The 19,705-nt window shown below is 31.1% G+C and overlaps 1 protein-coding gene across 1 annotated transcript in view; it reads right to left on the bottom strand.

Moving 5' to 3' along the window:
* Nucleotides 1-13,798: 13,798 nt before the first annotated feature.
* Nucleotides 13,799-19,705, bottom strand: part of LOC127702811 (neural cell adhesion molecule 1-like) — a 31,215-nt gene continuing 25,308 nt past the window's right edge. The window contains exons 12-13 of the mRNA XM_052207112.1: nucleotides 16,336-16,409; nucleotides 13,799-15,733 (exon numbers count right to left, since the gene is read on the bottom strand). Of these exons, the coding sequence (XP_052063072.1) occupies nucleotides 15,696-15,733; nucleotides 16,336-16,409 (112 nt within the window). The 3' untranslated portion in view covers nucleotides 13,799-15,695. The remainder of the gene's footprint in view (nucleotides 15,734-16,335; nucleotides 16,410-19,705) is intronic.

Genomic DNA, 19,705 nt, shown 5'->3' with positions numbered 1-19,705 from the left:
CATGAAATTGTTTAGAAATAATCGCCACATTTTGCAATAATTTATATCTATATTTTTGAACGTTTTCAAATGAAATGAATTGAATTAAAATTTCCCAACTATATGCAGATTTCTCATATTTTTCAAATGGCTTCAATTATTACAAACAAAACGAAAAGTTTACTTAACATTTTATTCTAAAACAATATATCTTCATTGTTCTTTATTTTTCAAAAGACATCTTGGTTTTGTTTGTTTGCCAAGCTTTCTTGTATGAGGTTAGTACCATTACTAATCACTCTTAATTATTAAAGATCAAACGACCTAATCAACATGATAATTGATATTCAATATAATCATCGGTCATGCCTGACATATTTCATAAAATCGGCGCGTGCCAATGAAAACTTCAATAACTTCGTTAATATTAAATTGATTTTATCAAAACAAAAATTATAAGATGGAGAATTAAATTATCTATCGAATGCATACCTTCACTACTCACTAAAAGAACTATTTCATGTCCTGAGTGCACTTTGTATGTCCTGAGTGCACTCAGGAGGTCCTGAGCGGTGTTTAGACGTACCGCGTATGGAACCGGGGAAAATATGATGAAATTTTGGAACATGTTGTCAATGAGCCACAGAAAGAAGACAAAACAAGCTCTTATCACTACCTTATTTGAAAGAAAGTTACTGTTTATTATATTTTTTCTGTAATTACTGTAAAAAATAAAACCAATTACATCAAATTTTAAAAAAATCCAAATATAAAAACGGATCATTAGGTTGATTGCTGTCATAAAAGAAGAAAAACACATATGTTAGGTATAAGAAATTGAGTGGGTTAGGGTATGTGATCCAGTGGCAAATATTACATGCATTTTCAGAGCAAGAGCATCTTATTGCTGCATGAAAATTGATATATAAAAAGCAAATAAGTGTTGTATCATCAATTTGCTGCCTACAAAATAACATTTATATTCACAAAATAATAATAAAAAAAGACAACAGAAAATATAGGTATGAATACTTTGTTTTGTACTTGCATGTTTATGAATAGGTTCTAACCAAGCAAAAATAAAAAAGTTTTTCTTTGGTTGATTTGATACAGACATGCATCGAAAAGCAGGGCAATTATGTAACAATAGATGTCACCCAAACTTGCCATGCAAAAATAAGTAAATTTACAGTGGTCTAAATATCCGTTTATATGCCTTTTAGTCATAATCATTATACACTAGTTCTAGCTCATAGTGTTTATTAAACAACTATATTTCAAAATCATTAGTGATGATAACTCTATTTTTATATTAAGAAAAACTCATTTCTAATAGCAAGTTATACTTAATTGTAATCAGGGATTTTACAAAATCCCTAGCTCTATTTTCAGTGATTTTGTAAAATCCCAGACAATTTCAGGGATTTTACAAAACCACTGAAACTGTTAGCGATTTTACAAAATCACTGATTAGTCCAGTGATTTTACAAAATCCCTGATTTTACAAATTCCCTGTAACATATATACACCAGACTTACCAATTCAAGTGAATTTTATCTTTAAAAGGACTCCATATCGGGTAACATTAAATATACATAAAAATAAAATTACAAATAAAATAAAATGATAATGATAAGTTCAAACGTTGATTTATTAAATGCACATAGTACGTATTTGTAAACTTATATTATTACTTTATTTAAAATTTTATTTTTCTCGTTGGGTTGTTGTCCATTTACGTTTACCCAATATTCTTTTTTTCGGTATTTGTAATTTTGTAAAAAACCGCTCAACAATCAATTTCACTAGAAATTTAACAAGAAAAATACTCATAAGTCATGAACATTAAAGTATAACTTGCTATCAATTTTTGTCGAAAAATTGTTTTTGTGCACTCATGACTCGTATATGCACACATGACGAATGTAAATATTCGTTGAACGCTTTTTTTTTTCCAGTTGTTATTTTGGAAAATTTTGATATTTAACTTCGAGAGGTATCTAATTTTTTTTTTAAATATTGAGGGCATGTGCCACTGATTACACAACTATTAATCCGTGAATTATCCAATCAACAAAATTGATTGGATTATCCTTATTGCTTATGAATATTATATAATTTTTATTAAAACAGTGTTTTGAGTAAATTAAATTACACACATTATACGTTATTTTTCAGTTGTTGCGGAATTGTTTCATGTTTACTTTATGCGTTGCTTATTTGTACGATTATGAAGAAAAAAATGCATTTTTCAGTTTCTCGTATAATCTTTGTCTGTTACATGTAAATATTTCTTGCATGTAGATACATAGTTCTCGTATCACACTGCACGAACGGAGTGTGATAAGAAAATGAATCACGAAAAACTTAATTTTACTTATTAGAAAAATACCCAAATAGGATAAATGACAGAAACTGAGAGGAAAACGGAGATTATCTAAATTCCTTCCAGGCTTTTAATACTGGGCCCGTATGCATCATAAAATTGAGAATGGAAATGGGGAATGTGTCAAAGAGACAACAACCCGACCAAAGAGCTTCTTCAGTTAAAATTCGTTCATGTCCTACGATAAATGACGATACAAAACAAAATCTTGCTTCTTGAAAATTAAGGAGAAATGTTGATGAGAAATTCAAATCTTATTTCCCTTTTCAAACTCTGGTCGTTCGAGGAATTCATTATTGGACAAGAACGAGTTAATTGTAAATAGGGGAATAAATCTTACTTCATACAATTTGAAATTAAATCGTACTTTTTTTCACAAAAAGGCCATCGTAATAGAGATAATTAAAAAAAAGATATTTCAGAATTTCACTCGTTCAAGAAATGTATTACTAGACAAGAAGTCTTCAACTTATCATTTTATTGTGTCCCTGTTTAGCACATACCTAAATATCATTTGATCCCAAAATTGTCAACAACATTTGATTTGTCGTAGTAAATTCTATTGAGCACAAAACAAATCCAAACCAGATTTGAATTATATGGATATTCATTTTTTGTCTTAAAGAAATATAAAGAAAAATAATAATTCACTTGTTTGACTTTGAAACACGGAGTTAATGCAATGAACTTTAAATTACATTTTGAACAAAATATCAATTTCATCCTAAAATGAGAAACTCTTTCTTCATAGAAATGTATGAAATAGTTTACACTGGACATTAAACAACCGACAATCAACCAACTAAAATATATCCAAGGGATTATCATTATGCATGTATATGTATATAAATGCCGGATACCATAAAAATATATTGAACAATCAACAAAATATAAGTGCTGTCAAAAGAAAAATAATTGATTATCATTAGGATATCAAAATAATTCGCGTACAAAGTTTATAAATCGATCTATTTAACACACTATATAGATGTATTTAGAAGTCACAGTAAGCATTAAACTAATGCATGGCGAAAAATAAATATATGAAAACAATAGGTACAATGTGCAAATTATATTTAAAAAAATAACTTTAATTTATAAAACTTATGACTTTAATTTAAGTATTTTTGATGGAATGTTGAAGTTTCCAGAACATAGAAAATACACAAGAAAACCTCTTATTATACTATCAAAATGTGCTTGTGGTACATTTAACTTTATATAATTGTTTAAGAATTTAGTTTATTCTTACTCATTCGGACATCTGTGTCCCTGGGTCTGAACAAGAAATTGCGAGGACGTTATGCTGATCAGTTTACCTATAAATCGATTTTTCAACAGAATTTTATGTTTATAAAATTTTTAAATTTTAGTTTTTTCTTTGTGAAAACAGAATGGCCCTAAAGCTAAATGTCATCGTCAGATGTATAATGGAAGGCGATAAACATTTTAGAATATATACCACCTGCTGGTTATCTTTTTACCTGGACACAGATCTTATTACGTAACAAGTACGAATGTAAAACTATCGATATGGTTTAGTCAGTAGAATATACACGGTATCACTGGACTGGGGTTTTTAAGATATTTTGATCTGACAATGTATGTAAATTTATTTATGCTTTATGTAAAAAAAAAAACTTTTAAAATGTGTTGACTTGGCGCATATATATATATATATATATTCAAAATCGGAGAACTGATTTCCAATTATAGACCAATCACATTATTATCAGCAGTAGGCAAAGTATTTAAAAAAATATATACTTAAAAACGTATTTAATCACTTAATTAGTTATAATATTTCAAATAGACAAGAAAGCGTTTTTTTTTAAGTTTATATTTGCCTTTTGAGAATACGAATGCAGGAGTGCACAAGGCTCTGTATTAGGTCCCCTACTGTGATAATTCCTTATTCATGTAAATGACATAGCTAGTAATTTGATAAGTCTAACTCGATTGTGTGCTGATGAAACATCCCTTTCTTATTCAAGTAATAGTCCTTACACGATAGAAGATGTCTTAAATAGCGACTTAGAACAAATCTCAGCATGGTCTAAAGATTGGCTTATTGATTTAAATTCTAACAAGACAAATGCTATGCTTTTCTCCTGTAGTTCTTGCTCAGATGATATTAAAATAGAACTTCAAATTAGTTATTAATTTATCCTGACTTGTTTTAAATAAATTATCATCCTGCCTTTTCTTTTTGGCAAGTTGCCCATCCTGCCTTTTTTTCTTCGAAACTCCTGTCATGCCTTTTTCAAATTTTACTCTAGCCCCCCCCCCCCCCTAAAAATCAAATCTTAGCTCCCTTATTTTGAATCAGTTTTCCTCCGACAATAAAGTACAAACTAGCAGTAGTGGCAGTTTGACATTCCTTCATAAAATGAGCTGCGTGTCGACTTACTTTTAGATATGCTTATTGTGATGTATAGTTAAAACTTATAAATTTCATTCTTCTGAAAACGTAGTTTCAAACATTAAAATGTTGTGAAGACTAGTACACTGTGTGTGTCCATGTAGCCGTGAGATGGGACTACGTATTTTCACGTCAGACAAACTTCTTCGTGCATGTGACTTCATATTCGATTAAGTAATTTGAAAAGGGAATTGCATGCCCATCGATTGATAAGTGGGTACAGTAGATAAAAATAAAATTAGTCCATTCGATCATTCTTAAGCTCATGTATAAACGTATATGTTAATTCATTATTGTGCACTGTTCAATATAGTCAACAGGGAATGCAACTTGCTGAAAGTCACAAATGATAGCTGAAATATATCATGAAACAATTACCCTTATTATATTTCATTTGACTTCTCGGGTCTTCATGAAACAAAGAAGTAATTCGGAAATGTCTAAATTAATAAGTTCTACATTGCATTTAAAAAATCCATCGCAAGAATATTGTATAATTAGAAATCATCGCCCGCTGTTGGAAGTTCAGTTTCGCCATTTTTCGTGCTTGTCATGAGAAGATATTCAGGGGTTTCGATTATTTAACTCATTGAATCAAATAACGAACATATTCCATCTCAACCTGAGAAAGAGTGGCTCATTTACCTCTATCAATGTTTATCGTTTATAAGATGTTGTACGTTCAATGCTATTTATAAACGCAGAGTAAAATTGTAAATGTTTGGTATAAATTTTATATTATTCATCTTAAAAAAAATCAGAAGATAATGGGAAATATCAAAGAATCATGATGTAAGTTTAAAGAAAAGAAGAAAACCCAACACATTTTTTTTTATTTAAATTGAAAATCCAACTGATTAAAAGTCGTATTGACCTCTACAATTCTATACACATAAAACGAGTACTTATAGTATCTCAAAATGTACAAAAAGAGCCAGTTTTATAAACGCGCACTGGACATAATTGTTATATTTCTATTTAGACTTTCCACATTTCATCAACCGTTTGTGAGCAATTTTTGAAAATTACGAATCCGTGGCTTGATTGCACATTTAACGCAAAATATATTGACTTTTTTTTTGTTTTGTTAAGAAAATAAAATACGCAGTTACTTGTGTGTAAAATAATTTAAATGGAAGCTTTCTGAAGGTATTTGATAGGACGTACGCCAATTCATGAGGGCGTGACAAATTGTCACGAATGTCCAGTCAGCTTTTATGTTGTACAAAGTTTGACGTGCGTTGATGTTTGAACAGTGTAAATGACATTGTTTATTGTAAATTTTACGGACGCCATTACGAGTTGGTTGACCGTTATGGAATAATCGTTTCACAGATGATATCGGATATGTTCCTTATGTCGTAACTACAATCCACTTCCATTTTCACTACGAATGTGACCTACCAAATTAGACTATTTACCGGGTTTGTAATAACATGTGCAACACGACGAGTGCCACATGTGGAGCAGGACCTGCTTAACCTTCCAGGGCACCTGAGATCACACCCAGTTTTTGGTGGGGTTCGTGTTGCTTAGTCTTTAGCTTTCTATGTTGTGCCTTTTGTATTATTATTTGTCTGTTTGTCTTTTTATTTATTAGCCCTGGCGTAGTCATTTTATTTTCGACTTACTAGGGAGTTTGACTGCCCCTCTCTCATAGTATTATGACATTGTCTTTTAACATGAAATAAAATTGAAAATTGAAATGGGGAATGTGTCAAAGAGACAACAACCCGGCCATAGAGCAAGCAACAGCCGAAGGCCACCAATGGGTCTCCAATGCAGCGAGCAACTCCCGCACCCGGAGGCGTCCTTCAGTAGGCCCCTAAACAAATAAGTATACTAGTTCAGTGATAGTGGACGTCATACTAAACTCCGAATTATACACAAGAAACTAAAATTAAAAATCATACAAGACTAACAAAGGCCATGCAGAGGCTCCTGACTTGGGACAGGCGCAAAATTGCGACGGGGTTAAACATGTTTTTTTTTAGATCTCAACCCTCCCCTATACCTCTAGCCAATGTAGAAAAAACAAACACACAACAGTACGCACAGTAAAACTCAGTTTAAGAGAAGTCCGAGTCAGATGTCAGAATATAAAACAAAAGGAAATAAACAAAATGACGATAATACATAAATAACAAACGACTACTAGCAGTTACTGACTGCCAGCTCCAGACCTCAATTAAACTGATTGAAAGATTATGTCTTCATCATATGAATATCAGGCACAATCCCTCCTGTTAGGGGTTTAGTATTATACCATTATAAAATATATGAAAAGAACATAACCCGTGTCATGCAAACAACTGGTTTTAGAATAAATGTGTTTAATTCCGATGCAAAGACCCTATAAGTGAATCAATACTAAAGCTAAAATATGCAATCTTTAATGACCTGACAACAGTATCGTACCTATATCCCTTCTTAATAAGGCTATTTACTGTATACTGTTGTGACTGTTATCCTGATTCAAAACTTAATTGATTTTGAAAAAGTACTTTGCAACCGCTGAGAAGACGTTGGGTGTATTTTATATTTGTCATTTCGGAGCCTTTTATATCTTACTATGCTGTATAGATTTTGCTCATTGTTGAAGGCCGTACAGTGACCTTTAATTGGTCATTCTAAGTTAATCAGTCTCTGGTTAAATTCTCTCATTAGACTTTATCCCATCATAGATGATCATGTGTAATTAAAAAAGACAACTACATTATCGTTTCTCGTATACATATCTTAGTATTAAATATAATAATGAAAACTTTAGTAAGATTGAGTACAACAAAAGCTTTGCCTTATTAAATCCTTGTTGCTATTTCCTTCAGACTGTCAAACACCGTCACCCTAACTGTTAACGTGGTATTATATGTGATAAATTGCTGTAAACAATAGTAAACTGAGTATTTATTCACAGTACGCAATTCAATTTAAGTTGTGGTGATAGAATCTTAATATCACTGATACACGTTTGAGACATATGTGCAGTTCTTAAAATTCAGATTTAAACCTTGTTAATATTAAACCCAATCCCGCATGCAGCTATATGGCCATCCTGCTGAGGATGATATTCACTATTATTTTAGTGCCCTTTTCACAACGAAGTAAGAGAAATATTGTTTTTCAAAATTAGAAAGATTTACTATATCCATTTTGCATCTATTGGCTGGTGACGGTGACCTTTCATTTCAGCAAAACAAAGAAATTGTTGACTCTGTACAATCATATATCAGAAAATACACAAAGATTTAGAACTTTCAATTAAAATTCGGAATTCCTTCTTTCCAACTCTTCACTCTAGTCCAGTTTTATATATTACTCTATATTATATTGTATATTTTTGTTTTTGAGACAAGGCCATATTTTGTCAAAAGAGAAGCACAAATACTCCAAAGCGAATTGCGAGAAGTGGTTTCGTATTTCGTTATAGAAAAAAAATACCAGAAGTTTATGTAAAGTAACGACTCTCGTACGTTGATATCTTTTTAATAAATTGGTGCAATTGGATGCAAAAAAAATAATGACCATAAAATGTCAGGTTTGCGAGATCAGACAGTAATCCAACAATCAAACAATTGAAAATGTATAGGGATCAATATTTAACATTCGTCAGTAATACGAAATTTTCATAAATAAAACATGATTTATTCGAATACTGTTTTAAAAAAGAAATACAAATAACTGTTTGGTTTTTTTTTTTTTTGGCAAATTAGTAAAATGACCGTTTGATTTAAAATCGTTTGAAATAGATTAACGAAAACAATTTATTTACATGTGAAAAGACTAGACTTTGTGTCGTATGAATGTGATTTAGTGGATTTGTTTACAATTATTTCCCATTATTTCAATAGTGAAAATCTTCAATTGTTTCATTATGCTGTTTGATTAACACATTATAGCAAAATTAAAAATATGACGGATGAATTTATAGTTAGCTGTTTAACGTCCAGTGGCAACTATTATATGTATTATTAGGAGGACATTTAAAATGTTATAAATATGAACAAGGATATCTTTTGTTATGAAAACATGTGTATCACGGCACAAGCGATGACCTATAGACACTGTGTATCATATGTATATTTAGGGTGGGGTTGCTCCGAATAAAGGAGGTATATATATATATATATATAGATACAGGAAAATAAAGCAATCAAATATAAAATAAGAATAGAATATAACGGGCAAAATAAAGAATAGAGGACAATGGTCTTAGAAAATTAAAGAATAGAGGGAAATGGTCTAGTTTTTTGTTGTTTGAAAATACAAAAATGAAACGCTAAATTATAATTTCACTTATGAATTAGAATTTTTCATTTGCCGGACACGCTCTTTTTTGATGATTGTTTAAAGTGCATTTGTAGTAAAAATAATACACAATCGTTTGAACATTGGTAGGGATTTATGTTTAGGGTTGATACGGCACCAGGGACTTTCTATACTAAAGTTAGTATAGAAAGTCCCTGGAGGCACATAACGGGTAATTGTTTCTATTTGAAATTTCTCGAATAAATTGTTTTTTTCGACTGATTTGATAGATGAATAAAAAACATATCTATAATCTAAAAAAATGGTTTAATTACGATATATACTTTTATTCAGTCGATGTTAAAATACATGCGATAGAAGAGAATACATAAAAATAATTGAACCTTTTGAACAATAGGTCAACCTTAAGACCCCGAATCAGGGACTTTCTATCATGACTAAGTATAGAAAGTCCCTGCCCGAATATACTTTTGTAAGAACATTAGATTAATTCCAAATTCCATCTAAAATAAATTGTTCATTTAGGTAAAAAAAATGTTAGTACCTAACTCGAATAATTCAGCGCCCTCTATCCACTACTTTTCTCGGAGTGATCGTAGTGATCGTAATATAACGACTGGATTAGTTAATACCTTAGACTATTTTCAAAAACTGTCTGAATACCCTGCAGACTGTTGTTTACGCGCACATTCACCAACTACGTATTTCCACGGCTAACAAAATTCATAATCGTATCATTTAATTTGTTTCAATTTATTTCAGTGTTTTTTTTTCAAACTTTTTATGTAAATAATTTTGGATCAACATCGAGTCAGATTAAATTATGATTTACTAAATGATTAATTAAAACTGAAATATGCATCCAATCTAAATTTTACGCCTGTTACCACCTACCGGGTATACAAAAAGATTTAACAGAACACAATTCATGTTTTATATTTAAAGAAAAACATGTACGCTAAACGAAACTTTGCACGTCAAGAAACGATGTACGCTAAACGATACGATATACGCGAAACGAAACGATATACGCTAAACGATACACGATACGGTATACGCTAAACGAAACGATGTATGCAAAACCATACGATGTACGATAAAAGGGCGCTTATGTTATCGTTTATGGTATGGTTTATGGTACATGGTTTCGTTCGTACATCATTCGGTCAGCGTCCGTACAACGTTCGGTCAGCGTTTCGTTTGCATTCGTACACCGTTCGGGAAGCGTACGTACATCGTTCGGGCATCGTCCGTACATGATTCGGGCATCGTTCGTATTGTTAACTTTTACGTTACACGGACTGTATGAGGAGGCAAGTTTAAAAATGACCCTCCGTTGGTTGATCTATACGATGTGTCTGTGTCTAAACTAACGAACGACATTTTTAACACATCTTAGATTGTGGTTAACCATCTACGTCGTCTGTTATACTAAGTACCGAACGTGACCTATTCCTGAATATGACTGTTTTGCTGAGTGTAAATTCGCATTGCTATTAGACGTGTCTCGTTATTTGTACATCCAACATTCATGTATTTAGTTATGACGTTTCATTTGTAATTCTGGTTCGACGTTGTTTTATGTCTTATCGTTTGTGGTTTTAATTCTATTTTTATTTTCTATATGTATGTAAAAGTAAAGATATTAATCACCTATTTCATTTAAATGATTTTTAGTTTAAAGTAACTATATGCACAGGATTTATTTGTTTTTACACAGTTTGATTTAGAATAAATGGTTATAAAATACAAATAATTACACCATTACTAACACAATTCTATACTAATATTCTTGTAATGGTTAGAAAATACATCAAATAACACCATTACAAACTTAATCCCAATTTTATATTCTATTTCTAGAAATTTACCTGTGACGTCACTTTTTGTGGCGTTGATACATTTGTGTGACGCACTGTTCATTATTCTATTGTGCTGTATTTGTGTTCTGTCGTAAATTAATTTAAGGTGGTCGTTGTTATTCTGTGGTTTACATGTTGAAAAATACTATTACATTATTTATTTATGTATTTCTCTGTCCTGAGTGTTCTTGCATTTATTTGTAATGTATTCCTGTGACGTCATGTTGTCATTTTAGTGGTATTTTTAACATTCTCATATAAGCGGGAGGTTTGTCTAGCTATAAAACCAGGTTCAACCCACCATTTTTTCTTAAAATGTCCTGTACCAAGTCATGAATATGGCAGTTATTATCACATAGTCCGTTTCTATGTATGTTGGCGTTTGTTTTTGTAGCAGTTCAGTGTTTCTATTGTTCCGTTTTTTTTCCTCTTATAGTTGATGTGTTCCCTCAGTTTTGGTTTGTGACCCGGATTTGTTTCAGTTAAATCGATTTATGACTATTCAACAGCGGTATACTACTATTGCCTTTATTTAAGCTTCACTGGGACTATAGCAAGACGAACTTGTTTTTTTTTATATATATAAAGTTGTATTATACTTTAGTATACAGAGTAGAGATATGATAACCTGTCTATGGACAGGGCGAATCGACAAAGTTTCTTATGTGGAATAGCAATATTTTCTTTTGTCAACGAGATGCATTGAGTGAGAATTGCAGACGAGTATTGACTTTTGTAAGAACAAAAGAATAATTTTCGGGCAATTAGTGTTTTTCATAGTTGAAACAGGGACCTATATGCATGTAACGGTACAAATGTCTGTTGATGTTTTGTGCAATGTGTACATGTACATCTAATCACAGGTGTTTTTTTTTCATACTAGAAAATAAAGATATTGATTAAATGAAACCTATTTGTACGATCTATGAATTTGATGTATACAAACACCATAGCATTCATGCAACACAGACAATGTGATGCACTTTCAATTTGTTTGATTGCTATGTATGCTATAACCACGTGTAATTGATGCATTCTTTTCTTACATATGTGCGATATTTTTCTAAGAGAATAGCAATGCCTTTTTCTATTACGAAAAACTTATTAATGCTATAATTTTGTCATAGACATGCAATATTTACGATTATTTGGCACAATATTAATGCATTAAAACAAAAAAAGAAACATCGTCATCTATTCATAACAGGTTAGATTGAATTGGCAAATTATGATCGCTGATACTGAAATATCGTACATGATATAAGATAAGGAGATTGGGTATGATAAGACATGCAACAACTACTCAACATACTCCAAACGACGTGGATGTAAGCAATTATAGATCAGCATACGGCCTTCAATAAAAAAAGGCCATACCGTATACAATCAGTTATGAAAGGACCTAACATGATAAAAGTTAAATAATTCAAACTCAACAAAAACGGCCTGATGTATGACAAAACAATGAACGAAAAAAAATTTAACATACAACAACCAACGACAACCACTGAATAACATGTTCCCGACTTGAAACAGACACATACAAAAAGTGGCGGTGTAAAACATATATGCGAGCGCTCAGTTCTCCAAAATTTAGTTTAAGCTAGTTAAAAGCAAATATCAACTACTTAATAAATCATGATCCCCAGACTGAAATATCAATGAGGAAACATCTAATGTATTTAGTGTAAAAACGTCATAAACAGTCTGAAAAAAGCATGACATTATGCCATGCCAAAACATAAAGTATTCAATTGCAATATAGACAGGATGTAGGACCATAAAGTTTCGTCAATGTAAAACAATTCATGTTCAGTTGTGTTTAATTTTTCAAAAATAAAATCAATGCTAGTACCGATAAAAACTATATTCCAGCATGTTTTTATCGCGTTAAATTATATCCTTTAAGAATGAGTATATTTAAAGGATCAATAAGTTATAAACAACATAACCGTAAACATTAGGCAGTTATATCCCGTTTTTAACAACACTGCTACATGTACAGTCACATTCCAAACACAAATCTTTATATGTAAAAAAGAATCAAGTACAAATGTTAAGTTATTTTTGTAACGAAATCTCTGACTTAAAGCCATGATTCTTCAAATCTAACAAAATAATCCTACTTTTTATCAAAGTCTTCCGATATATATTAATTTTTAAACGTCATTTGACTACTGACTGTATACACCATCGCAAACGCCCATTGTTATTGTATCAATCACCACAGATCGCCTCCTATCTAGGATACCGCCCATAATGTGTACATATATTATCAAATTTCATATGTGAAACGAACTCCGCAATATAAACATACGATTAACACGTACCTAGACGAAGATACGTTACTGATAAATTCATTCAACTTGGTCGCATTTAAATGTACAAAAAAACCCCATAAAACTACGTTTAACGCATAATCCGCTGGTAGTCTCGGGCTGATACTTAGGCCAATATTGAAATTGCCATGTTATAATCTACAATTATTGGAAGTAGACGAAAAATATAATGCTTTAAGAGTAAGATAATAATTCAAAACAATGCTACCCCGTCGAGCAGATCTAGACACAGAGTACAATATATTAGTCACGAGGAGGATACCAATTGGATATTAAAACTCATTAATTGATGAAAACTTACAACGTTAGGCATAAAAGGAAAAAACAACTAAAAGACAAACTAGTTAAAATTTGTAACAATACAGGCTGAATATCAAACAGCTATTTCCGGAGGAACGGGACGACATATTTTAAACAACACATGGACACACACAAGGTCATTGCATTAATCCATCAACTCCCAGCAAGCCGTTAAGAAGCGGAAGATACCAAGAAGACATTCAAAACTTGTCGCAGAAAATCAACTACGCAAAGGTGTATTATATGTTTTAATTAAATTTTTTTTCCCTTTTAATTGGTATTATCTAAATAAACATGCAATTGTGGGTTGGGTTTTATATAAGCATCATTTGTAAAACGTAAGATGCTTTATAATATAAATGCAATTGCAGTATGTAAAATATTACAGAAGTAATTGAAATATATTATTTGCAAAAATACAATATTAGACCTAACGAAACTTTTAAAGATCTCAAATGTTGTCAATATTTATAAATGCATTTCTATAGGATCAGCAATTTTTAAGATTACAAAGTTTTACATGAGATTTGGTGGTGGAATCTGTTTCTCTAATGATTTTTATGCAATATGCAAGCAAACTTATTCCTTCTTTAAAAATGATCGGCAAAAGATGTGTTCTTTCTATGTGACGTCATCAGGCATGGTCGCCTTTTTTCATGCCGTCACAATAGGAAATTCAGAGGAAAGCAAGAAAATTTGACGTCATAATCGAATTTTGACCAATGAAGAACTGAGATAAAACGAGATAAAAATAATTAACATGACAGGAAAAGGATAAATTGTGTAAGAATTAGAGAAATATTATTTTAATATATTCTAGCTCAAGGCTGTTTGTCATATCTAATTTTGCTTCTAAAATTGCAAAAAGTTAGATTATTTGATATTAAAAAGCTTATGTGCATTCTATAAATAAATGAACATGTTAGTATAAAAGTCATATGTAATTTCATAATGACGTCAAAACATGGTGAAATTGACATATTTGACCAAATATTACCATATAACACATATTTTTGTAGACAAAATAGATATAATCGAAGGCTTTACCAAAAACGACCATTTACTCGCGTTATCTTATTTATAATAACATTGGCGTAAAACGTTCTTAAATTTGTCTTAAAATCTAAAAATCTCCGATTTCAAATCCATAGTTTTTCTTAAACACTATATGTTGGTGTAACATTAATTTCCGCTTTAATAATATGAAATAATCAGATGGTCACCGACTTCGTTTTAGATGTATCAACTAATCTGTTACCTAGTTGGTAGTAAAAACGTAGAAAAATCGACGTTATACGGCTGACAGCGCGATAACGTTACTCTTATTTTGACGTTTTGTGGTATTTCTTCACCTAGAACACCACTTTTAACCAAGAATATCTTGAAAACACAGTTGATAACTATTATTATTTGTTACATCGTTAAAACGGAAATTTATGTATTGACAACATAATATTATAAGGAAAATTGATGGATTTGATATTGGAGATTTGATGATTTCTTTTTCTTTTTTTAATGTTCATCTATTTTGATAGAATTTAACAAGTATTATGTCAGAGGATAACAATCATAAATGAATTATTTTTTCGATTTTCATTTTAAAGTTCAACGAGCCAAAATTGTATGCCAAATTTTATCAAAATCTGTAAAATAGACCATTAACTGTAATTTGACCTGAAATATTATATCGATTTTGTTAAATGCAATTTCACAGCTGGTCTAGGCTCTGGTGATTTATATTTCGCCTGTATGTCATTTGTATATAGGTTTTGGTGTCAGGGTTTTTAAACATTGTTGTTTGAGTGCTTTGGAAATGACCTTTAAGCTAGATGTGAAACTGAAGTGGACATATATTGACGAAAAAAGAACTATTCGCATAATGAATAATTTTAGAACGCAATTATACAGATTTAAAAGCAAATCCAATTTAAACGGGAATATATAATTAGCGCAAAAATTTGCAAAGAATTTATTTTCTATTTTATCTCTTTTGTTCTCTTAACTATATACACAAACAAACTATTCTAAAATAACAGATTACACAACAATAAAACAAATATATGCGTTGACGAAACATTCATGTATCTCTTTGAATTGTTTTCTTTTCAGTACAAACGTTGTAGGTTGCCTAATCTGCATCAAAATACTTCATTTTCATAGACTTTTTCTGTTGGCACTGAAATAAAAGCAAATGACCTGTGAATGTACGATTAATATCTAAATGTTATCATTCGAATAATAAATTTGCTAGAAACTGTATAGACTACCATTTTGGAAATCTTAAAAAAAAACCATTCGATTAGCAATATTCATACAAATAAGTAAGATCTATTCTGTTGAATTAAGCGAAATTAATAGATTTGTACTATTTTCTCCTTTGCCAGCATCTAAATAACAAGAATACACATTGCATGTAAAATAATAATTTTGTTTTATGCATGATACTGTTCTTATCCTTTTATTTTAAATTAAGAAAAAAAATATGCTATTTGATGTTTCCAACAAATCTGAGAAGACATTTTAACAGAATAATTTTTACCACAAGTATCATCATCAATAAATTGGAACACATTGAAATGCTTTAATAAAGGACAGCAAAATCCACATGTACAATATTAGTTCTTCGGGGAACTAAGAGGACTTGCATCTATCATTATAACATATATTTTGCAGAAATTTTCTTAGTGCTATGTTTATTATTCAACACAAACTACACAAGATATGAAAAACAAAATAGATTCTGTTACAGTTTTCACTGTAATATTAGGAAACACTTACCTTGTGATGTATTTAGTTCAGTGTTTTCGCCAGGATCATTCGGTTTCTTAAATTGTTTTTTATCGGCTTGTTGTCTAGAAAGATAAAATACTCCTCGTTCATGACTTACATTTATTTTATGAAACATTACAGATAGAAATTTTTTAAAACATAGTATTGTAAATAGAATTGATTTAAATTACTCCGACCTTTTTTTTTAAATATTGGCAATGTAGAATATTACATACTAAACTGCCATCAATCATATATCGAAGTTCATATGTCGATCCCAATATATTAATTTTTCTAGTGTCGTCGGATTGCTGGCTCATTGACTTTACCCAATATCTCGTTTTATGAATATTAGATTACTTAAAGAAATCTACATCTCCTTGTCATCCAGTTAAAACTTATCTTGCGGAAGAAATGCGATCCCGCCTTTACTACACATTTTCTATACGAAATGAGGCTGGTTGTCTACTATTGATTTAAAAATTCGTGCATATTCCTTAATCCGTAGTTATTATTGTTATGTTTTCTAAATATAAGGTTCTATATAAATACATCATGGCTATCTATGGCTGGTATAAGCAGTACTGAGGTCTGGAGCTTTAAAAAACAACAGAAACACGCGACATGAACTTCCAAGAAAATACCTACATGTAAGACTAGTGATTTAAAAACTACTTTCAGGTTCAAGGTCAAATTAAGTTTAAAAGCGAGGGAAAACTTGGAAAGTAATTGTATTAGCATACTGATTGTGACAAGCGTATGGGTTTATTTTTTACTGTAATGGCACGTGTATATCTAATAACATCTCAGCTCCTTTGTTCTACCAGGAGTGTTAGATTTGAAATGTTGTTCCAAATTGTTGGGTTTATTCATTTCTTATTACTGAATTTATTCATTTTATTTTTAATACTTGTAGATACTATTTTTGAGTGTTTGCGCATATGTAACGTTGGGCTCATATAAATTGTATTTTTTCCCGTTTTTAAGTTTTATGACGTTACGCCTTTGAGGTACGTTACGTTGTCTACAGTTCATATTCATTGCAAGTTATTTATGATTCGGAGACACATCGTTATTTGTTTAGAGAGATTATAATCTGTAAGAAATATTTATGTACATTATTTAGAACAATATTTATTTAAAGAAGAAACTGTTGTATCTTTTATTAAGAAATGTAACAGAACTTTAATATTTATTTCATCTAACTTTTTAATTTAACAAGCTATTTATGAAGCGTGAAAGAAAGTGACTCCTATTGTTTGTTAAGTTTAATGTTTTAGTGTTTTAATACATATTCTTACTTACGATGTATGTTGATGTGTATTTGTCTTTTTATTGCAGAGAATCGGTTGTTACGATACTTATAGTATATGAATCCAAATGTAATTTGATGAATAAAGATACTTAGTTTAACCGCATACTCGACTTTATCGATTTTTTTTATGTGATCCGAACACTTCTCGATTATTTCCGAAAAGATGGACAGTGAAGAAGCGGAGCGAGCGTATGAAGAATCTCGGAAAATAAGAACAACTAACTTGGCACAGATTACAAATTTATATAATGAATTGGAGACAAAGATGATATCACGGGGAAACGGTGAAAACATTGTACAACAAATTGTGTGATCGCTATGAACAGTTTAAAGTTGCACATTTGGAATGTTTAGACTTTTGTACAAAATCTGATATTGTTGAGACATTAGAAATGAACTTTGACAGCTCACAGAAAAACCTCATTGAATTCAGTGAAAGATTTAATGAGTGGGTACGCGAACCTGAAAAGGAAAAGGAGGAAGAGACAAGAATAGCAGTATTACATCTGTATCTCAGACTTCATCGTCATCACAGTATAGACTGAAGCTGGCGAGGGATAACCGCTTAAAGGCCGAGGTTCAAATGAAGAAAATGGCTGAAAAACAGGAACTAGAACACGCTCGTCGAGAAATAGAAATGAAGGAGTAGATGTTAGAAAGAAAAAGTCAGCTTGAAGTTGGAAAAATCTGTGTGGCAGGAAGAAGAAACCGAGGTAACGTTTAAGAACAATCAGAATATGAACGTGCCGATAAACACAGAAAATAAGACACTTCCTAATAAACATGTTACAACAAAGAGTACTGAAAATGCCGTTTCAAGGATAGAGTGCACCACTGGAAGTTTACAGTCCAATAGCAGCATCGATACCGCATTTCAAAGACTTGCAGCAGCACTTCAAGAATGATTCAACCTACCTAAGCCTGAAATTTTGACATTTGATGGTAAACCTACAGATTATTGTAAATTCATAAAGATCTTTGAAACGAATGTTGAAAGTAGAGTAACAGATGATCAATTAAGGTTAAGTTATTTAATTCAGTATTGCAAAGGTGATGCTAAATCTTCTATAGAAGATGGTGTATTATTAGAGCAAAAAGGTTATGAACGTGCTAGGTCTATTTTATACTCATGTTAAAGCAAGTCACACATGATAGTTAGATCATATATTGAAAATCTTGTATATGGTACTCCGATAAAGGCATCGGATTTTGAGTCACTTTCAAAATTAGCTATTGAAATGCAAAAGTGTGAGATAACTTTATCACAATTAGGATATGTGTCTGATATAGATAATACTGATAATATTAGATTGTAAAGCGTTTACTTATGCATTTAAGGGTAAAATGGGTTGCTCATTCCATAACTGAAACTGGTAAGAGAACATAGATTTTCCGATTTAGCGAAAATTATTGATAAGAAGTCTCGCCTAGCCTCGTCAATGTTTGGTCTTGATCTCGTAAAAGAAAACTCAAATACATGTAGAAAAAATCTAGACAGACATACTGATATGAATACAAGAGAGAAGGTATCTACATTTGCTTCTAATAACATGTATGTAAGCAAGGCTACAACACAAGATCGTAAATGTATTTATTGTGAAGGTACATGTAATAATTTAGAATTATGTGTAAAATTCAAGTCTATGAACTTAACTGATGGAGAAATGCTAAGCTATGTTTTAATTGTTTAAAGAGTAAACCTTTTTCAAGGGACTGTAGAAAGCTAAAATGTGCACTGTAGAAAATTGTAGCTCTAAACATCACATTTTAATGCATAATCGGGGTAAAAATAACAACACTGATCACACTGCTACACAAGTAAGCATTAATTGTTCATCCGCCGGGACTGTTATAAAGAATTGTCTAGGAATTATACCCGTCGAGGTTAAAGGGTCAAATGGGAAAACTTGCCGATGCACTTATTGATGGAGCGGATAAAACGTTATGTGACGAGCGCATAATACAAATGTTAGAAACAGAAAGTAGACCAGTTACGTTTAAAATGACAACAGCAACAGCACAAAGAGTCCGACACGAAGGTCAAGAGGTTAACTTACATGTACA

The sequence above is a fragment of the Mytilus californianus genome, unplaced genomic scaffold (assembly GCF_021869535.1).
Source record: "Mytilus californianus isolate M0D057914Y unplaced genomic scaffold, xbMytCali1.0.p SCAF_5, whole genome shotgun sequence".
NCBI classification, from domain to species: domain Eukaryota; kingdom Metazoa; phylum Mollusca; class Bivalvia; order Mytilida; family Mytilidae; genus Mytilus; species Mytilus californianus.
This window is presented reverse-complemented; position numbering and strand designations above follow the sequence as displayed.